The 21,923-nt window shown below is 42.8% G+C and overlaps 1 protein-coding gene across 1 annotated transcript in view; it reads left to right on the plus strand.

The window, feature by feature from the left end:
* Window positions 1–21,055, plus strand: part of HEATR3 (HEAT repeat containing 3) — a 37,691-nt gene extending 16,636 nt beyond the window's left edge. The window contains exons 8-15 of the mRNA XM_090062388.1: window positions 441–531; window positions 4,488–4,645; window positions 6,181–6,263; window positions 7,449–7,585; window positions 10,260–10,348; window positions 11,696–11,839; window positions 11,962–12,138; window positions 14,015–21,055. Of these exons, the coding sequence (XP_089918514.1) occupies window positions 441–531; window positions 4,488–4,645; window positions 6,181–6,263; window positions 7,449–7,585; window positions 10,260–10,348; window positions 11,696–11,839; window positions 11,962–12,138; window positions 14,015–14,128 (993 nt within the window). The 3' untranslated portion in view covers window positions 14,129–21,055. The remainder of the gene's footprint in view (window positions 1–440; window positions 532–4,487; window positions 4,646–6,180; window positions 6,264–7,448; window positions 7,586–10,259; window positions 10,349–11,695; window positions 11,840–11,961; window positions 12,139–14,014) is intronic.
* Window positions 21,056–21,923: the final 868 nt, after the last annotated feature.

Below are 21,923 nucleotides of genomic sequence, written 5' to 3' on the forward strand. Positions count from 1 at the left end.
GTAGTTTTCCATAGTGGTTTGCTCAGAAATAGCTGAAGTGTTTTGGCTGAGAATTCCAGGAAAGTTTACCGTGAGAGAGCCCCAACATGTAAAATTCCAGTGCAAATGGGTAGTGTCACTTTTAAACAAGTTCTACTCTAACTGAAAAGTTAGTAGGCTTTATTTTGTGTTCAGAAAGAGGAAGGACAGATCAACACCTAGATCTTGAGGGGTGTTGAATTAGTCTTTTTAAAAAATATGCATATTAGAAGTAACAGGAACTTTTGAAATTTGTCTCATGCTAGAGCTGTAACATTGAGTAGTAGTTTTTAATGTGACAGTGGTTCAGGAAGTATCATGTTTAATCTGTTTTTGCTGGCAATCTAGCTAATTCAAAACCAGAATGCCCTAAAGGGTTTCCCTCTAATTAAGTTTTTGTTCTTTTTTTTTCCTTTTGGTAGTCGGATAAATTGGAGCTGAAACAAGTGACAGCTTTACTGATGGCTCAGCAGACTGCCCTGGAAATCATTGTTAATATGTGCAGTAGCGAAGGTATGTAGGCAGCTTTTCATTGCAAGCATTAACATAGCTTTTGTTGTTAGTAGCATGTCAAACTTATTTAGATGGTTTTAGGATCTCATCTAGCTTGGCCTAATAATTATCTCATCCTTAAAGATGAACAAATATAAATATGTGGCCCTTAATGCCTCTTATGGTGCATGAGTCTCAAAGCATTCATTTTGACTATTTTTTCATTGCTAATTCTATATGTATGTTTCAGACTTCCCTCCTCTTTGGTGTAAGATCTTCACAGATTAAGGTCAGGTCTTCAGTTAAAGTATTACTGGTGCAGCTGTGTTGTGGGGATGGCACTTTTTTATGCTGTTGCTGTGCCTGATGAACCAGTATAAGCTATGCTGAGGGGCAGAGAAAGAACACTTTTTACTGCTAGAACTGCATCTAGATATTGGCACAGTTGTCCTGGCAAAGCTTTTTTGGTATAGTCAGGCTCTACAACTCAGCTTCTCTTCCACCAGCAGTTAAAGTTCAAGTTTTGACATTTTGGATGGTGCTTTTCAAAAACCCACTGTTAAAAAGGAGAATGTGGATCTGGAGTCTCTCTCTCTCTCTCACTCGGAAAACATGTTAAAAGGCAGCTTAGGAAATGCCTTTAATTTAGGAGCTGGAGAACTAATTTTTTGTTCATTTGCTAGATTACAAAAAAAAAAAGAGTGATATTAAAGAAACAGAATCATGTTGAAAAATTGAGTGTCTGTCTTCTGGCCTGTCTGTGTAAAGAATTTAACTTGGTGGATTAGAATTCTTATTACTGCAAAAATACTAGAGTATTGTGTTTTACATTTGGGTGTTTTTTTGCCTTCAATAGTAGTTGTATATAAAGCTTTCAGGCGGTTACAACCGTTGAGACTTTGCTGTATGTGAACATTACATTTTTTCTCTAAGTTTTTTAAATAGAGTGCTCTTTTCCTTTTATATGTGTCCTTTTTTTCAGGAACTTTCCTAGTCATCTTGCAATTGTCAAAAACAGTTTTCAGCAATACAAACCTCCGGCCTGCAGGCCAAATGTGGCCCACAGAACCGTTGCATGTGTACTGCAGGGCTCTCCACGGTTATAGACATCTGGCAGCTTGGGGGTGGTCACCATTAATATCGCCACTCCCCGCCCCCTGCCAATTTCCCAAATCCCAAGCCCCACATGCATGTTGGGAGCCAAGCTGTGCACCCTTCCCTCTGTAGGGCTGGGGCCAGTGATGCCCCTTTCCTGCGTGCCCCCCCCCATGAGGTTGGGCCAGGAAGAGAGGTGAGACTAGACAGATTGAATGGTGGTGCTCTCCATTATAAAACAAAGCTTTGTCTAATGATATAAAAACTAACAAAGCATTGTTTTATAATGGAGAGCACCACCATTCAATCTGTCTAGTCTCACCTCTCTTCCTGCCTCCACTTCCTTTATACTTTAGAATTGCATCTTCAGTTTTGTTTCTGTTGCTAGAAATAAACACCCATTTACAAAGCTTGAGGAAAAGTGCACATTATTGTCCTTCTTACTAATACTTCTTACTGTACTTTATGATGTAAACTAATAGTTTATGATGCTTGAAAATAATAACATTACTGGTTTCCAAGAATGAAACTAGCTAGCACGAGCTGCTCTCCAAACACACTTATTAAACAAAAGGAAATGTATTAATTTTGTGTTCTGGTAGTTTTTAAGAGATTACTTCTATAATTTGCATAAACCCTTTCTCTTTTGTGCTTCTGATGTTCTAAGATGTTCAGTATCTTTAAAGCTTTGATTCTGTATTTGAATCTATGCAGAGTGTTATTGGTCCCTGCCCGGCATTTTTGAGAACTAACAGGATTCTATGGGTGTGCAGATTGGGGTTTCAATCTTATTGCTCTTTCACTCTGAAGTTGCAGTCTTGTCATGGAATTGTCATTATCTTGTGCTGACTTTGTTGTTCTGTTCAGTTTATATACTTTTTTTACTGTTTCTACATCCAAATTTCATAGGATGTAACTTGAAAAAAAGCTTCAGCGTGAAGCTTGAACTGACAGCAGCTTGGGTTGTGCAGTTAGCTTGGAGGGCTCTCCATATGCAAGATTTTTCTTGGAAAAATAGTTGTTTAATTGCAAAAGAAATAATTATATTTTTTCACTATTCTCGGATAGTGAGCAACTGCCTAATTAATTTTCTTTATGTTTAGTCTCTGCTACTTTTTCAAATCTTGAGAAATAGAGAGAGTAGTCCTCAAATTCTGCAGTAAAATTTTCACTTATTCACTTTAATATCTAGTGTCAGCTCCTGACCCTAATATAAAATTAATTGCATTGTTGCCCACATTTAGAAGATAACTTCTAAAGTAAATCTTGCTGATTCTGATGAAAATGCTAGTAACACCAGATGTTCCTTATAGTGTTTCTTTTCCTTTTTTAACAGTGCAAGAAAATCTGCACATAGTAAATGAAGGTACTTTTTAAACAGAATATCCAGTCCAGTGAACTGTGATTCATAGATTCTCTCCTTTAATTGGAAAATCTATTGTGGATAGCCGCATATGCTGCTGTTCACTTGGTGTGAAATACAAAGCAATCAACCTTACTTTGCTATAGTGTTTTACCATCCATAGTGAGACAGAATAAGGTCTGTAGGAATTAAGCAGAATCTAGACACAGCTGTTCATTTAATTTTCAGTTGTTGGGAATATGATTTCCAAGCATTAGCTAATGTATTGAATTCATGGAAAGACCCAGTTCATTGTGGGAGTGGTGGAGTTGACTGGCTTAGTTTGAAACCTCCTTTTTTGGGTCATGACTGGCACTGGAGGAGCAGGAGGCTCCACACACTGCCTAGTTGGCTCATTTGTAAGTCATGAGTAACCACAGTTGGCCAGGAAGGATGCTTCAGCATCTTTTGTAGATATTGACAGCAGTTCCTCCTCCTTTTGCTTCACCCCTTATTCACAACATTGAGGATTTGGCAGTGGGAGAGACTTGGATTACCTGTCTGCCTCCCCAGATGGAGTTGCATGCAAGTAATATATGTATGTATGCAGCTTCCTCTATGGCCAGAAATGCTCCTTAGTCCCAAGACCCAGAACTACGCTGTATTTATTCTACCAAATACTGCATATCTTAGATTGGTGTGAGGAAAGACTGGATCAAGGAGACATTTATTATACAGATAAAGAAGCCTATTAATGTAAAAGATTATATGCTTCTCTAGTATTTCACTGAATTCTGCTTACAAATGTGGCCATGTCTTCCAGCCCCTATTTGTTTGTTTCTAGAGCCCCACTTTCACTTTCCATGTGGATGGGCTTTCATACATTTTCAATAATGGCGATGCTAAAATCAGTGTCACTTCAGGTACCCCAGACCTATTAGAACATTCTGTAAATGTCTGTTGGGAAAATGTTTATATTAATAAAAAAGTTTAAATTTAATCTTTTGTCCTCTACATATGTACTCCTGGAATGAATATTGCTTTGTTTGATCCCTTAGTCCATGACAGAGTACAGTGTTGCTTATTCACACCATCATTCCAGATAATTGATTTATTTCCTACAAATCTATGCTGCTGCTTGAGCAGCCACAGACAATCCTGATGCTGCTCAAAGAGCCAGATCAGCAGGGTCCCAACAGGGCTCCCTGAGAGGTCACTGCTGGACATGCTGTCAGGGACTCAGCACAAGTCAGAGTTGGAGCAGGAAGGTCAGGGGACTTTTAACTGATGTTTTGGATCATCACCAGGCTACTGCACTGAATACTCTAAAAATATTAAAATAACATTAAAATAAGCATTAACTTCTAAAAAAAGAATTAATAATTCAAGTAATGCTCATATGAAGCACTTGAGGCTATGAGTACTTAGCGTTCACTACAACATGAATCCTTGAGGCCTTCTGTGCTGGTGGGCACGTGACAGCTCAGAGGTTGGGGATATGTGATCTCAGACTTGTATTCTTCTGTTTCTCTGTTCTCAGATCCTTCTGATGATGAATGGGAAGAGCTTTCCAGCAGTGATGAAAGTGATCTGTTTATGGAGAATTCCTATGATGAGGGCAGTGGGCTGCTGATGTCTCCCCTCTGCCTTTCTGCTGAAGTTCATGCTGCGCTTTTGAACTACCTTGTTCCCAAAAAGGTAGAACCTCCAAAATTTAAGCCATTCCTTATGCTTGATTCAGACCTTAGATTACACCAAGAAATTTTTCCAATTCTTACGAACTGCAGGAAGATACATTTTTAATCAACTTTTAGCATTTCTTTTTAAAACTAGATTTACCATATGTCTGAGTTTTCCTGGACCTGTCTTCTCTTTGGGAACTCTGTCCAGGCAGTTCTTTGAAATATGAACAAATATCTGGAGTTTTGCTGGTAGAACTGCATTTCCAGCTTGCCCTAGCAGCGTGTATGTTTCCCAGGGATCTGGGTTTTCCATTTGCTGTGGAAAAATGTGGATTTTCCTCTTTAAAGGAGGAAACTGCAGGTTTCCCCTTGCAGACTGGCAGCCTTCCAGCAAGGAGGTGCTTGGGGCACTTGGAGGCTGGGGTGCCATGCGAGCACATATGCACATGGCCGGCATACAGCCAGGCAGGGTGGCAGGAAAACCCTGGCAAGTGGATGCAGCTAAGTCTATGGGGAGAGAGGGTTGGAGGGCCAGAGTTGGGTACTGGTGGTGGAGGCTATGGCAGGGGTGTGTGGAAGGGATGGGTGTGAGGCAGGGCAGATGTCTGCTGGTACTGGGGGAAGGTGTCCAGGTCGTGGAGTTGTGGCAGGGCTCAAGGGGGAGACATCTGTCCTCCAGCAGGGGAAGGGGGGTCTCTGGGGGCAGCAGAGAGCTCTGTGGGTGGGTCAGCAGTGCCAGGGCTGACTGCCCATGCTTGCATGGGTGTGGTAGCTGGGAGACACTGCCAGAGGGAGGCGGGGGGGTGCATGGCCAGGCCACCTGGCATGGCAAGGGACCCCCAGCCCAGGGCGGGTGGTGCCACAGGCCTCCCCTCCTCTTCCCTCCAGCCTGTGCCAGGGATGGACTCACTTTGCCACTGCCCACACAAGTTGGAGCCACTGCACTCAAGCCCAGTTGGGACAGGGGCAGCTGGGGGTCCCCTCTGGCAGGGTTGGGGGCAGTGAGAGGTACCAGCAGGATTGGGGGGGGCTGTGGGTTGGGAGTGAAGGGTGCTAGCAGGGCCCTGGGGGCTGTGGCTTTAATTTTGTTTAATTTTTGAGGCAATAACACTTGTTATTTACCATAACAGTTAGCAACTGCCCCCCCCCCCATCATATTCCCTTCCCCTCCGCCCCCTGAAAGGTATCTTCTTTTTTGGAACTGGAAATATAGTAACCCTATTAAAACCCTAGATATGCATGACTTTGTAAGCTGACTTTTTAACTAATAAAATATCTAACTTGATTTCTGAAGTACAAGAATTTTTTATTCCCATTTATACCAAAAAAAAAGTCATCTTTGAGCATATTAAAGGCTATCTGCAAAGGAAAAATTAATATTGAATAACCCACAAAATAGATGCCAAATTCCCTCAATGGCAAGATGATGCGTGGTAGCAGGAGGTATGAATGGCAGTCAGCACTGAGATGAGCGCACACCTTATTTTCCGTTTACTGGTTGTCACCAGAATGAAAGAACCTCACTGCTAAACTTTTTTTTTTTCCTTCCAGATTCTTGACAAAACTGCTTTTCCAAACAGTGTTGCTGTAGACCTCTGTGCACATAGCCCATCTTGGAAACCATTAATTAGAAAGTAGGTATTTTACTGACATGCTTTATTTCCAGGGTATTTATTAGGTCTGTGCAAAGTGGCTAGTATTCCCTTCAGATTTGGCCAATTCAGGGGACAGCAATTTGATTTGATGATTTGAATCACTGTCCCAAATTGATTTGGCTGAATCAGCCAGGCCCATCCCGTGCCTGCTCTCCCAGCCTGGCAATGGTGTCCCACCCATCCCAGCTCCCAGCACTTTGGAAAAAAAAGCCCCGACTCACCGGGTGCTGCGGGGGGTGTGGGAGTGCGTGATCCCCACTGCCCCCCACTGACCCATGCTGCCATGAGCCTCCCGACCTCCCAGCTCTCCCCATGGCCCCATCTGCCCCAGCTCCGGCCATTTAAGGGGAAAAAAAATAACAAAAACCTCTGGACTCACCGATTCCTGCCCGGTGGGGGGGTGATCCCCAGTGCCCCACACTGCATGTGGGGCTCTTCCATGAGCCCCCTGGGGCTGCTGCAGGAGCTGGCAAGTTCAGGGGCTTTTTCAAGTTCTTTTCTTAAAGGGCCGGAGCTGGGGAAGGTGTGGCAGCCATGGGGAGGTTGAGACATTGGGGAGGGTTAGGGGGCTCATGCAGAGCCCCTCGTGCAGCAAGGGGCAGCGGGAATTGCCCTCCATTCGGCAGCACCCAGTGAGTGAAGGCTTTTTCTTTAAAGCACCGGAAGCTGAGACGGGCGGGGCAGCTGCAGGAGCTGGCGAGTTTTGGGGACTGTCCGAATCATCGAAGCTCTCCGACTCTTTTCCAAAGATTCGGAGAGGTTCAGATCGATTCAGACATTTTTATTGGTCCCTGGTTTGATTCGGATTTGGAGATTTGGCCACCGAATTGGGTTGAATCTCCTCTGAATTGAATCAGCACCTGAAGCTTCACAAAGCCCTAGTATTTATAGATTTTTTTAATAACGTAATTGAAATTGAAGACTTGGCATTACAAGGAAAGGCCTGTGCTGGCTCACCTTCGAGATTGGACCATACTGGCTTCCTACAGTATGATTCAGTAACAAGATACAAATATTTCTATGCAAGTACATTATCTCAAATGATCTCATAAATTATACCCTCTGTCCAGGCTTCCTATTGGAATGTAAATTCTTTGCTTTCTCAAAAAAAAGATTAATAATGTACAGAGTCACTAATGGCATTCTTTTTGCTGTTTATTCCAGGTTGAATGTGGTCCAGTGTAGAGCTCTAACATGTCTCCATAGCATTTTGTTAGTAGCAGACGTGGATTGCCTTGGAGGATCTTCGGCACTTCAGTCACTTTCAGAGCACCTGTCCCAGTTAGTTTTTTCTCAGTCAGGTAAATTTCAGATGGTATTGTTAAAGGGTTCGATTGCCTCTATTATAATTAACATGCAATTCCATTATGTTTTATGTTCCCTTCTGAATGCAGGAATACTTGATATTGGCAATATAGTGCCATGCCCAAAACTGATGTGGCCTGTTTTCTTAGGAAAGCCCTGATCATGTACAGCATTGGCATGTAGCATATTTTGAGCAAAAGGAAGTTTTTCAAAAAGTGGTTACAGCAGGCAACTCCAGCATTAATGTGTTTTATTACAATAGAGAAGGAAAGGGCTGTTCTGTTTCGTGGGGCTGACTTATGCATGTAGGTGTGTAGTCTGGAAAATGCAGTTAGGCAAGTGATTTAAGGGTGTAACAGCATTTAACATTTTGTTTTTAAACTAGGCGTAGAAGCTAGTTACTAGATTTCCAAGAATAGTAGTGGTCTGTGTTTGTCCTCATTCAAAAAAAAATTAATCTAATGGATGATGTTCTTACAAAAATGATGTTTTAAAATAGGACACTTCACAAAGATTAGACTTCATAGAAATGTCAAGACAGCAGCATATTGGGAGGCTTAGTACAGATCAGAATACCACAGGTAGTCTAACACTTGGCGATCTGAATCACTTAATATAACTGTATTTTAGTAGTGTGTGTCTTAAAATTGGTGAAAATTGTGTGTTTCCACATCACTGACTTGCTTTTACTGAGCAGTAAAAGCCTGTTGGAGTTCTGGAAACTGACTGAAAAGTATGTTAGTCCTAAAACAGGGCTTAAGAAACTTAGCTTATTCATGACTTTAATAATTCTCAATCTCTTGGCAAACATTTAGGAATCCCCGTTCCCCCTGCCCAGAATTCTCAGTTCACAGCTGCCAGAAAGGCATGTATAGTATTAACTTGCAACACTGTAGTACAATGCTGCATTAATATGTCTTTCAAAATGTGATTGCCTGGAGAACCTTTTTAAGAAACTGTATAATAAATATCATAGTCCAGGTTACAAGGGACACTGACTGAAGGAAAAAGGAAAGAAATAATCATGTTAGTCTGAAGTTGGGCAGAAGGCTACAGACGAACTACATCAGGTATATATATAAAATAAGCTTTTGTGAGCCCAGGCCGTGAAAGGCCATCACATGTCAAAATGCACAATATGGTGCTCAGTGTAAAAACCTTCTAAAAGGAGGTGTATGTATAGTCTGTTGCATACTTCTGGAGCAGGACTGTGAGCTCTGTGACTCTACATGTTGCAATGTGTAATAATCAGAATAAAGAAAGCTTTTAAAAGGTGTTTTGAGAAATGAAGAGTTGAAGAAATGTGGTGCCAAAAAAGAACAGCTAAAAGGAGCCTGCTTACATTAATAGGGAAATATTAGCCCCTCATTTTCTGCTGTGGTGAGATTTGTAGGATGATCTGCTCCCAGGTATAGTAGATAACATATTAAGACAAAGTAGGTTTGGGCAAGTCCTACAACACCTGGTGAATTATGTGGACTACAGGACAGGGGCCTAGCTGCTTAGTTTGACAAGAAACGAGCTTCTGTTTTGGCACAAGTCTGCAATCGGCAGCCTAAGAAGAGTACAATGAGACTATAAAAAGTACTACATTAATATACATGTAAGAAGATGATTGGTGGTGTTGGGTGGTTGTTAGTTAGTGAGTGTCTACATGTGTGTCCAGCTGCACTTGTTGTTACTGCACAGTCATTTAGTATTTGTTTTAGCTAGTATTGCAGAGTCCCAGTGCTGCACAGGTCATTTTCTTGACCTTACTGTGCAGTAGCAACAATTGACTGTGCAGTAGCTTATTGCTACTATGCAGTAGTGGTGGTGTCACGGTCCGTGCCTGTTGATGCTCCAGCAACGTAGTGTCATAGAATCATAGAAGTAGGGTTGGAAGGGACCTTATAGATCTTCAAGTCTGACCCCCTGCCAGGGCAGGAGAAAAAACTCGGCTCAAATTATCACAGCTAGATAGGCATCAAGCCTCCTCTTAAAGACCCGCAGGGTAGGAGCCAGCACCACTTCCCTTGGAAGTTGGGTCCAGACCCTAGCCGCCCTAACTGTGAAGTAGTTTTTACAGAGACTACTTAGTATCTTGTGTAGATGCCCCCAGTGAGAACAACTTAAATCATAGAACCAGTATTTATTGCTTCGCAGGGAAGAATACAGGTCCACAAAGGGAGATGTCAGTTTTCTGGGATTAGATTAGAACTTCAAAAGCACGACAGTCCTTCAAACCTGTTTAAGAGATCTGGGATTAAGTTTTAAAATACACATGAAGCTCCCCTTTGGTTATCTATTAGTATTGCAGTTGTGCCTCCGATGTCTGGATGCTTGGTGCCAGTGCTCAGCCAAACCTTAATTTGACTTCTGTTTTTCTGATTGCAATTTTGTGCTGATACAATGGGTCACTTAACATCCTAATCTTGGGTATCTCTGGTCTTAGTTTTTAGGCATAATCTGTGACTGTTGCAGGCACAGTTGATCTTGAACACAAAGTTATGGTTTCCCCTTGCAAGTCTAGAAGTCTACTCTTGAAAAATTTAGCTTTCAATATTCAGTAGTACCTAATAGACGGAAGAGGCTGGCGCAGAAAAAGGAACCTTGTTTTTCTTCAGTGTGTAGTGTCTTTAAAATAATTTGAAGCTTGTTTTGGCTGTGTGTTGTTTTGTTTCTGGACAGAATTTCCTAAAGACGCTGAGTTCCTAGAAGCTGTAACTAGTGCCTTGAGGGCTCTCTTGCAAACAATGGCATCAAAGAACATATCACAGGTGAGAGACTTTTTTCCAATTTTCCTAGTTTTCAGCAGAAGGCCCCCTCTACATGTTGCATGGATTATGCAATTACCTAGTTAATTGCATTTATTTAGACCCACTACATGTGCAAATTAACTATCCTGTCTTAAAAGAGTCCAGCCAGCTATAAAATTAGAGCTGGAAAATGTGTAATAATTTTATAGCTGGTTTCTATCCAAATTTAATTTGCATGTGTAGCAGGGTCTGTGCCTTTGTAGCTAGGAGCCCTGTAAACTGACTAGGCTGTCATCTGAAGGGGTGCATCATGCACTACTGTGGCTGAGAGTACCCCAGCTGATGTAATCCTGAGCTTCCCCTACACTGGCAATGAGGCGTGATACGATGTGATGCTGGATCCCAGAATTGAGCTTCCTGCCATGCACGTGTGACATTTAGGATTAATATAAGGGTAACAAAAATAAATATAATGGCTTGATACCAAAGACCCTCCTTGGTCAATCCAGCTGTTACTGGGTCACTTGAACTGGGGCATTAAAGGTGGCCAGGTGGTAGGTTGACTACATTGTTGCCTTGTGTGACAGATTTTAGAAATCTTGCCTTAACCACAGTGGCTCAGTGGGCTACTAAACTCATGAGGTCCTTTCATAGTTTTCATAGACAGGATGTTAGAGTACATGAAGATTTGACAGTTATAGCTGGCAAGCTGCACGTGGCCTGCCATGCAGTTGTATCTGGCCAGTGTCAAGGTAGGGTGTCAGTGGCAGTTGGGGGATGGGGGGAATTGATGGTATTTAACAGCAGTCATGTCATGAGCACAGTAGCAGCAGTTGGGCAGTGGGGGATGCAGCAGCAGCTGGGTCACAAGCAATGGCCTATCTTCAGACCATGCTGCATTAATTCAACCCAGCACTCCTGGTAGGTTGCCAACCCCTGGACTAGATGATCTAAGTTTCTTTTGACATTAATCTCTATGAATAAAGCCTTTCTGTATTGTGAACTCTAATGGCGTAGAGAGAGGTAGTTAACCGAGTTAGTTTGAAGTCAGGCAGAAAGCAAGGTAGGCTGGCACTTTAGGGATTAACTGAACAGTAGTTTATGATTCTATTTTTTTTCTTCTGCTGGGCCAGAATGACAAGCCTCAAGATTGTTCTGGAGAAATAGCTTGAAGAGTGCAAGGACACTTGATCTTTATGCTTTGGGATTCACGTTTCATAATATTTGTGCTGATTATCTGATGTAGGATTGTCTGAATATCTTCTATGGAAGCATATGATTTAAGTATTAGTCTTACAGTAGTGTTCCTATGGAAGTTTTAAATGCATCTGACAAGTGCCTTTTGTTTCTTTTTTTTCTTTTGAACAGTGTATAACTCCTGAGCAGCTGATAACTTTATGTGAAGCTGGAATTCAGTGCAGCAATGTAAGTGTTAGAGTAAATGTAGTTAGTATCCTAGGAATTGCTGGGAGTGTGCTGGCAAAAGTAGAAGATTCAGCTGAAACACTAAAGGTAATATATATATATATATATATATATATATATAAAAAGTGTGTGCATGTGTGTGTGAACCCGAACACTTACTTAGTCAAACTTTTTTAATGTTGTGTTATTAAAAAAAATGTCTCTTTCAGATGATTGGGAAATTTCTTCTTGAGGTTGCTGTGAAGGACTTTTCACTTGTGGTAGCTGGAGAAGCTCTGGATGCACTTTTTGATGTTTTTGCAGATGGTAAAGAAGCTGAAACAGCAGCTGTTGAGATTAAATTGCTCCCGGCACTGAAAGAATTCCAGCCAGTCTTCAAAATGAGGGTAGGTATCCCATACACCAGTATGCGATTTGAGGTTTCAATGTTTACAGTGTGAATTAAGATTTGAAACTAGTTTAGTTGCTTATGCTGTTGGGAAATTGATTTTATTATGAAATATGCTAACTCAATCTTAAAGGATTGAGTATGAAGAAAATACAAACCTCAGAGTTCTTGCTAATATGCATTTCAGTTCCTTTGGCACATTTTAAACAATATGTGCACAATGACTCAACTAATGCCATGTTATATCAGGCAGCACTGTTGGTGTCCAAGTCATTGCTCATCTCTCTTTCTGAAGTCCTGGGAAGACAGATTTTTCAAAGGAAGAGAGGGCCAGACAGAATCTCTTTTTGAGGGACTGGAGAAAACTTTCTTTTGAAAGTAGTCTGACCTTTTTTGTTTTTTGTTGTTTTAACCTGAGAATCTTGTAAGTGTGCATATATTTATCCAGCTGCTGTTTGGTTAAAAACTGTTTAGCTAAACAAGAATCCTTTCTTGAGAATACAGACTGAAATTTCCAGTTCATCAAATTTAAGTATTTGTATGTTTAGAAAAAAATGCAAATTATTAAAAAGAATGTTTCATGAATTGTGTTACACACTGGAGTGAACTTAATAGGTTATCACTTGTATATCATTTTTAAACTCTTTAATTTTTAGTTTTGCAGTTGTTGGGTTGCATAGTATCAATTGGCCGGGCATTCTGGAGTATAACATTCTGACTATCAGAAGTAGGTGCCAGGCTCCACCAATCAACTTTTTATCAAATCTACAACTGCTTTGTATTACTTACAGAATATATAAGAATTCCAATATTTAGATCTTTTCACGACAATGGGTGTAGAAGATAAAAGCACATTTCAGATGCATCTGTGAAATTAGATGCTGAAAATGTCACAGGTCAGTTACTGTATATACTCAAATCTGAGATGACCCTGAATTCAAGACAGCCCCCCAATATTTAAATTCTATATATGGAAATTTTATCAATTTGTTTATAATTTTCCAGATGTAGAATCAAATACTGGGGGGCTTTCTTGAATTCATGTGTCTACTCCCCCCCCACCTCCCCACTGCTGTAAGGAGAGCAGTAGCTGTGTATAAGGCATCTCCCCCAGTCACTGTTCCCCACACACACTCCCCAGAGTCTCTGCTTTTCCCCCCTGCCTTCCCCTTTATTTTCAAATGCTACTTGAACTCTGTTCCTTCCCCAGAGTACAGCACATGGAAGTGCAGCCCTTACCAGGCTATGCAGCAGTGCAATTGCTGCTGATTGGTGGGGCAGGTGATAGAGTTTCTATGTGCTCCCTGCCCAGGAGGGAATCCAGCCTGAGCAGGAGCTGAACTGTGCCTGACAGTAAGACGGGTGGGGGTGTGTGGAAGCTGCAGAGGACAAGGTGGGGGTAGGCAGGCAGCTAGCTGTCTGGGTCTGTGTCTGGCCTTGACCTGATCTCAGGACCAGAGTACGAGCTGTGGCACCTGCCTGCCCCCCCTCCCCAGGTGAATCTAAGATGTGGGGTTTTCCCCCATGCTGATGGTGGGGGTGTCATCTTAGATTCAAGTAAAAATGGTATTGGTAATGACTACTTTTATCATAGGTGGGCAGTAAAAGGATTTAGAACATAAATTGCTCAGTCTGTGTAAAAGTGTGTATGTGTGTGCTTGTGTGTGTGTGTGTACAAGCATGTGCTTGTGAAAGAGTACAAGACGGTAGTGTCTTGCCAGAGGATGTCAGAGGAGTTCTTATAAAATTGGCTGATCCAGTCTGAAAGATTTGCCTTCTCAATTGTGTGTGTGTGTGTGTGTGTGTGTGTGTGTGTCTATGTATATCTCTGTGTGTAATAATCTCTCTCTCTGCAATATATATATTTATTGCAGATACGGAAAGAAGGAAAAAAACAGTACAGCACGGACCAGTTGTGTGTCCTAGACAATGTAAAATTGAATTTGAGAAGATTCATTGCCTATCAAGAGACATTGGAGAAAAAATGATTTCTTAAAAAAACAAAGGACTTTGAAAGGATTATAAATAAAGGCTTTCTTGATATTTTTTTTTTTATTTCATCGTATTTAGAAATCTAGAATTGGATGGGGAATGGAATTTTGTGTTGCTGTTAATGTTGCTTTTCTCATACAGTGTTTTTTTTATAACTTCTGGGTTGATGCAATATTAAAGCTGGCTTCAACGTGCAAGTGCAGCATTACTTGGAGACTAAATGTTAACAGTGATGGAATGTGCTTTTCCAATCTGGAGACCTGTAAATAGTTTACTCTCCTTGTATAGAAATCTGTGTATTTTGGCACAAATTAATTGCATAGGAAAGTAATAAAAATTATATCTTGGTGCATAGTAGGGCCAGGAAACCATAAAAAAAAAAAAAAAAGATATTTTACAAAGGTCTAATGTTCAGCTACTGTTTAATGGTTATTGTTTGCTCTTAACTGTTTCTAGAGCTGAAAGTTTCCTAAGCAAAGTATGATAAATGCATAGACTGTAACTGGCATTTAGATCTGTTGCCCTTAAGCTTATCAAAGAAGACAGATATCTCTTTCTGTATGACCAGTAATTGTAGTTTGGGAAAACTTGTAGAAAGTACTTTTAAGATTTCCGAAAATCTGATTGATTTACTTCCCTCCTTGTAGAGCATATGTTAAGCTTAAAAGTTTGTATTCAGGGAAGTATTAAACCTAATTACATAAATAACTGTTTTTATATTGAGGTATGATAAACTATTTTTTATAATTGGGTAAATTATACCCTACATGAATTACAAGCCTTTCCCAAATCAGTTTTGGGATTTGGGAAAGGCTTATACATTCGGGAAAGGTTTATAAAATTCATTATATATTCTAAAATTCATTCACTATTTTTGAAGCATCATGTATGCATAAAGATAAATAGAAACTCTGTGAAGCAATTTTTATTATCTAAAATTGGATGCTTTTGCTCTCCTGAATTAAATACTTGATTAAAAAAAACTTGGAATGTGTATGTAGCTTGGAACAACAGGAAACATAGAAGAAAATACAGAAGATGGGCTTCAAAACTTTATTCAGGTTATTTGGGTTACTAAGGCTGAAGTTTAATTCTATTCAAAATTGTTGTAATTGTGATTTTTAATCCTGGCAAGCCAAAAGTTAAATCAGTTTCCAAAAAAATTACGTATTTTCTTGTCTTAGTATGAATTAGAAGGAAGCAGGATATACTTCTCTCAGCTTCTCTTGAAAAGGAGATATTCCCATATGCCGTCTTCATACGTTTCTCTGGACATGATGTTGGATCTCTCTACTTGAATATATACACCTGTTTTCACTGTGAGTTAGGAGACTACGCTTTTTTAATCACTTATGCAATAACATTACAAAGCTTAGCATTGAAAAGAAATTTATGTTGTTAGTCTTCAAGAATGCTCCCCTCCCCTCCTCTCTGAAATCTAAAATGCATACAGATTAGATCTGACTGCATAGCCAGAAAAACGTCCTAACTACAGCTGTCAAAAAACAAAGAACACCAAGAAGTTGTAGAACAGGGACAGGCAATTATTTTGGGCAGAGAGCCACTTACCCAGTTTTGGCAGGCTGTTGAGGGCTGCATGGGTAGCTCCGCCCTGTGACAGGTGCCCCACCCCCAGTCACCATCTTGGAACCAATTGCCGAGGGCCAGCACCAGTGGGGCGCAGAGTGGGGCATAGGCTGGCAAGAGTCTGTGGAGCTGGGCTGGGCTGCACCAGCAGGGAGAGGGGAGCTGGCCTGGCTCTACAGAGCCCCTGGCAACTGGGACCGTGCACTTCTGCCACCCTGCTCTGGGGCCTGCTGGCACTGGCCCCGGGACACTGGTGCGGGCCCCGTGCTCCCGCTGGCTCCCTGCCCGCTCACACCTAGTGCCCCCTAGCCCCGTGGTACAGGCAGGGGGCAGTGCTCAGCCCTGACCCCCAGCTCACCAGCAGGGAAGAAGCTGGTGCTGAGCGTGGGGAAAAGCGGCCCCTCACCCACCCCACGGCCAGTGCTCCCTGCTGAAGCCACTTGCAGCCCATGCGGGGCTGTCTGGAGCAGGCACAGGCAGCCTCATATGGGCTGCAGCATGGGGTGCTGGCCATAGGGCGGGTGAGGGGCCACTTATCCCTGTGCTCAGCACCAGCTTGTAACCTGCCCCACTGCCAGCCTGACAGTGGGGGCCAGGTTACAAGGTGATGCTGAGCACTGGGGGGAGAAAGCAGCCCCACCCTGTGGCCAGTGCCCCATGCTGCAGCTGCTTGCAGCCGGCCTGGGGCTGCCTGTGCCTGCTCCGGACAGCCCTGCGTGGGCTGCGAACGCCTGCAGCGCAGGGTGCCGGCTATGGGGCAGGCGAGGGACGGCTTTCCTCCATGCAGGGAAGGAGCCCAGGGAAAAGCTGAGTGTGGGGGGGAAGCGGCCCCTCTCACGCCTGGAACCCCACGCTGCAGGCACTTGCAGCCTGCACAGGGCTGTCCGGACTGGGCACAGGCAGCCCTGCGCAGGCTGCAAGCAGCTGCAGTGCAAGGCACTGGGTGTGGGTGGGGAGGGGCTGCCTCTCCCCTGGTGCTCCTTCCTTGCCTGGGGTCCTCCCCCACCCCCACTTACCTGAGCTTCCTGCGCTGCCAGCCCAGAAACTGTGGCAGGGGCTTCTGGCTGAGGGGGTGGGGCCAGGTAGGCCACACTGTTGTGGGAGCCCAGCAGCTTCCCCTTTGTCCTACTGCCCTTGGTTCCTGTCATTTTTGACAGGAACCAAGGGCAGAGAAAGATTCATTTTTTACATTTTTTTAGTGGCCCTGCATATTGGATAGAATGATCTTGCGGGCCAGATTTTGCCCATCCCTGTTGTAGAAGATGCCTTCCAAGTGTTTTGATTCCTTTGACTGGTAATTTACTACAGTAGCACAGTTGACACATTTCTTACTAATTTTTGCCCAGGCCTTGGGTTTTAAGCTAAGATGTATAAAGCAAACTCTTTGGTTTGGTTTTTTTATTCGTAATATTTCCCTGTCTTTCAGTTTACGGTTACTTGTCTGTCTTTGTCTTTTTCTTTGGTGGTAAGTCCTAGGATAGCTACCTCAGATGCTTGGTGGTAAGCCCTAGGATATCAAATCAACTCTGACCATTGTCCAGGTTATGGATACGTCCACAGGTTCTGAAAACCACACAATGTCTCTGACCTTAAGGGTAGTGAAGGCTAGATTCCCAAGATTTCTTAAAATCTCTTTCAAAGTCTAAAGGACCTACCAGTATTTTCTCCAAACTGCTACTTCAGTAAGAATCTTTGGGAATCCTTTGGATCACGGCTGTCAAACTCACTTAGCTTCGTAGGCTAAGTGCAGACAGTCCAAAAGCCTGAGGTTGAATCGATTCAGTCTTTGCAGGTTTCTCTAAACTGCATAGATTGAACCAATAAGCAAGTGAACTGATGTTTACTTTTCAGACAGGAAAGGCACCCAAACCCCTGCAATGGCCCAGACCAGTAGCGCCCCCAGCCACATGTCCTTCTCAGCTCCTAGGCAGTGGAGGAATGGGTGAGGGGGAAAACCCACCTCTCCAGCCCATCACCGAACCCCCAGCCAGGAGCAGCCCAGCATTGGGAGCTTGAACCAAGGGCTTTACTCTGTCTTGGGGGCCAACTGAGGGAGGGTGGGAGGGGCCGGGAACCAGAGTGGAGCTGGAGTCTTGTAGCCATACTTTCTTCAGCCTCCCAGCTGGTTGAGGACTTTGGGGGGCGGTGGAGCCCTTTCTGGGGCTTGGCTCCTGGCTCCCAACTCTGGGGTGGAGCGAAGTCCCCAGCTAAGGACTTCCTCTCTCCTTCGCCCCCAGCCAGCCCAGAGGCCAAGAGGCAGTGTGGCTCTGGGGGTGGAGAGGCAAAATGAAGCCCCCTGCTGCAGGCTTCCCCCGCCACCCCTAGCCAGCCAAGAGGCTGAGGAGGGGGCGTGGTTCTTGGGTCCCAGTTCTCGGGGCAGAGTCAAGGCCCAGTGCCAGCTTCTTTCTCCATACCCCCACCCCTAGCCAGCCCAGAGGCTGAGAAGGGAGCATGGCTCTGGGAGGCAGTCAATCCTCCATTGCAGGCTCCCCGCTCTCTGTATGTCAGCAGCACCCAGCTGGCGGTCTGGTGATCCACCCCCCTCCCTGTGCCAGTAGTAGTCAGCTGGGGGGTCTGCTCCCCTACCCCTGCCCACTCCTTAGTCAGAGAAATAACAGTGCTCCAGCTAGGGAACAGAGGGGTTGGGGTAGACCCTGCTCCCCTGGAGCAGCCAGCATAGCCCAGGGCTATTTTGAAAGTGGTTTAAGTACACTGAACTTCTGTTCTGTTACAGGTTTAAATCAGTTTCTGATCACTTAAACTGATTTATGTGCACCTTCTGTCTCTAACCTTAGGAGCCAGATTCGGACCACAGACCCCTTGGGGGCTAGATCCAGACCCCAGACTGTCTCAGGAGCTGGGCAAATGGGAGGCAGGGAGTCGTAGGCGTTAATGCAGCTAGTGCTTACCCCTGTTGCTGACACTCATCCCTAATGATGTTTCATATGCTAGATTTTGGCATTGGTCCCTGCCCCTTTTCCCCTCTCTCCTGAATTCCTGGGCGAAATGACATGGCTCTACAAATGATACAACCTACAGGCTGTTTGTTTGACAGCCCTGCCCTAGATTGATTGTAATTTTGGAAGCATCAATTAGTTGGTATGTTGCTTTCTCTTTAGATTACTAAGGATGGCTTATTGCCTTAGACAAATAAGTAAATCATATCTGTGCTATCTAATTTAACTTTAAAATAACGGATAGGAGTGATAGTTGAAATACATGGATTTTCTTGTATTTTACAGTAGGCCAAGTGTTCTTTTGGTGATCTTTAATGATAATCTGTTCAGAGCTGTTCTTTAATGTTAAATATCCAGACAGAAAATCAACCATGACTGGTTAAGTTAATGATTGAATTATCTAGTTGGGCTTATGCCTGAAATACAGGGAAAGCATTACCTAATGTTTGTCTCTAACCTAAGTGGCACAAGGAAATGCTAATGAATCTCAAATTGAGAAACTGGGCCATCTATCACCCTGCTTTACATTGAGTACCATATTTATTCTTTTCTTGTTTTAGTATGGTTAAAAGAGCATGTTTAAATCATACAGAATGTTTTAAATACTATGTAGGCCTAATGTTAACATTTCATTATTGGAAGCATTAGTTAATTTCTGGTTTAATTTAAGACACTGAAACAAGTTAGCTTGGCCCTGTCCAAAAGAAATATCTCTAATTGATAAAATAAATAAATATGGGAGGAACAATATCAACATCACAGCTCAGAGCAGACTTGGTTTGAAAGGTTTTAAGCCCTGAACCATATGGAGTTAATGTGCAAGCAATTTCAGTTCCTCATCACATCAACTCTATTCAGGTTTACTGCCATAACAAATTAGTGTTAGGCTGGTTATTTAGAGCCTGTTTTAACCCTTCCCTTCCCTAAGTTAAATCTTGGGGATATTCTTTTAGGTAGAAGTTCGGAGTCTGTCTTTAAAGAATTCTGTCTTCCTTCTAACTTTTTCTCTCTGTAGTCCCTCTTGCAGTAATGCTTTAACACTTCACTACAAACTAATTTGCTTTGTTTTTTTAAATCAGTTGTTGGGTTATAGTGGGCTCACACCAGCTTTGGTATAAATTTTTTTCTTTATCGTCTGTTCTTTTTTTTAAGGACCTTATCTCCCATTCAGCAGTGTGTTCCATTTTGAAGTGACATCAGATTCATAAGATGTTAAACAAAGCAACTGAACCCCAGCAGTGAAGTGGTGTCTAATTTGTACATTTTGCTATAATTACTGAAGTTTTAAGATTAATTAATTAATGTTTGTCTCAGAAATTTGTCATTGTATTTTGTGTAAATGGCATCATTCTGATTTTACAAGCATCTATTGATTCTGTGTTAATAGGCTTCAGATCCTTTTTTAAATAGTTTGTCTTTCCACTAGCCGCTGCTAGTTTATAGCTCTTTTTAAGTAGCACATCAACATCCTTGGCTATCTGTTTTAGCTGCAGGGTAGTAATATGGCTTGTGGTATGAAGACTTTTTTTAAAAAAAAAAAAACTACAGACCATAGTATTATACAGAATCTCTGTTCAAACACACAAATATAAAAAAATAACGCCGTGAATGGAGAAAGAGAAATACATTTACTACCTCCTCAATAGTCTTCCAGCTCTTAGCGTCTTCAAACTTTCTATGCTGCTCATATTCCTGATTTAGTTTCCCTCTTAGCATTGTAGGGCTGATGAGATGCTAGAAAGTTTTTTTTCCAGAAAGCATTCAGTGAGTAAACACAATCTTCCTCATGACCCCTTGAACTGCACACCCTAGTCTAATCTTTGTCTCTTTCTAAAAGACAACTTTCATAAACTTTGAACTCAAATACAAGCTAAAACACAAACCTGGTGAGTTACCATGGTAATACTATAATAGTGACATAGGACTAAACCTTCAGATATTTGCATGCCATCATTAAGCAGCCAATGCAAAGATTCTGTTTTTACCTTTACCTCTAAAAACTATCACACTTGTATATTTACACTTGTATATTTAAAATTGCTATATAACATGAATGTATATCTCTGTGAGCCAAGGCTCAAATATACAGTAAGACCAAAGAGAAGAAGGTGAATTACTAAGTGAGCGGTTTTAGCAATTGGTTTCTTCTTTAAATTCTAGACAGTGCTTCTCCCCTGTTGAGACTCCTTTTTTCTCCCTTATCTCTCTTGTAAAGATGATCTATGCTCTTTGATGTCCTCTGTTCCTTGTTAGATCACTTTACACGTTTCAGTTGCTTCCTCTGAATAGTGCAGTCCTTTATGCTGCAAGCTTTTGGGCAGTCATTACACTTGTTTTTAATGCTGAATTAGAGAAAATAAAATATTTTGCTTAAGAAAATACTGAAGCTTTATGTTCTTTTTCCCAAACAGAGGTTTTAAAGTTGAAATGTGTATACAGCTGTTGGATGAACTTTTTAAAATTCTAATGACAGCATAGCAGGAAAAAAACAATATAACATTCACCATATAGGCTTTATGGCTAAGTATAGACGGTTAAAAAGCCCAAGGCAGAATCAGTTCAATATAGGCAGCTTCCTCTAAGCTGTGATTGAACCAATAACCAACTGAACTGACATTCAGTTTTCAATTGGGAAAGGCAGGGGGAGGCCTGCACTGACCCAGGCCAGTAGGCAGGGGACGCTAGAGCACATCTCCCAGTCTGCTGGCCACTGCCAGCCCAGCAAGTGTCCCCAATTGACTCCTCAGTACATGCCCCTAACCCCCTACTGCCCTCGCATAGGGGGTTAAGGACCTGCTGTCTAGGTGCTGGCTCACTTCGGGGGAGCCTCCCCCAGGCCAGACAGCCCCAGGGAGCTAAGGGAAATTCTTCCCCTCCCAAACCCCAGAGCTGCTTGCCTTAGCTGTTGCAAGTTTCAGGGATAGCCTGGGACGTCCTCAGGGAGCACAGGGAGGTTCTTTTGCTGCCCTGCAACTCTCAGCAACTGAGGCAAAACCAAATGCAGAGGAGCAGGAGAATTTCCTTCCACTCCCTGAGGCTGCCTGAGACTTGCAGGAACCAAGGCAAGCAGCTCTGGGGTTTGGGAGGGAAATAATTCCCCCTCCCCCCCTGCAGTTCTCCGGGGCTGCCCTGGTGCCCCCATGCTGGCCTGCAAGGACAGGCACCAAGCTGGGAGGACTTCTTCCTCCATCCTGTGGCAGCCAATGAAGCAATTAGCAGCTTGGAAAGGGGAGGGCTGCCGACAGCC

This window comes from Crocodylus siamensis, chromosome 9 (assembly GCF_052110815.1).
Source record: "Crocodylus siamensis isolate JL-2025a chromosome 9, ASM5211081v1, whole genome shotgun sequence".
Classification (NCBI taxonomy): domain Eukaryota; kingdom Metazoa; phylum Chordata; order Crocodylia; family Crocodylidae; genus Crocodylus; species Crocodylus siamensis.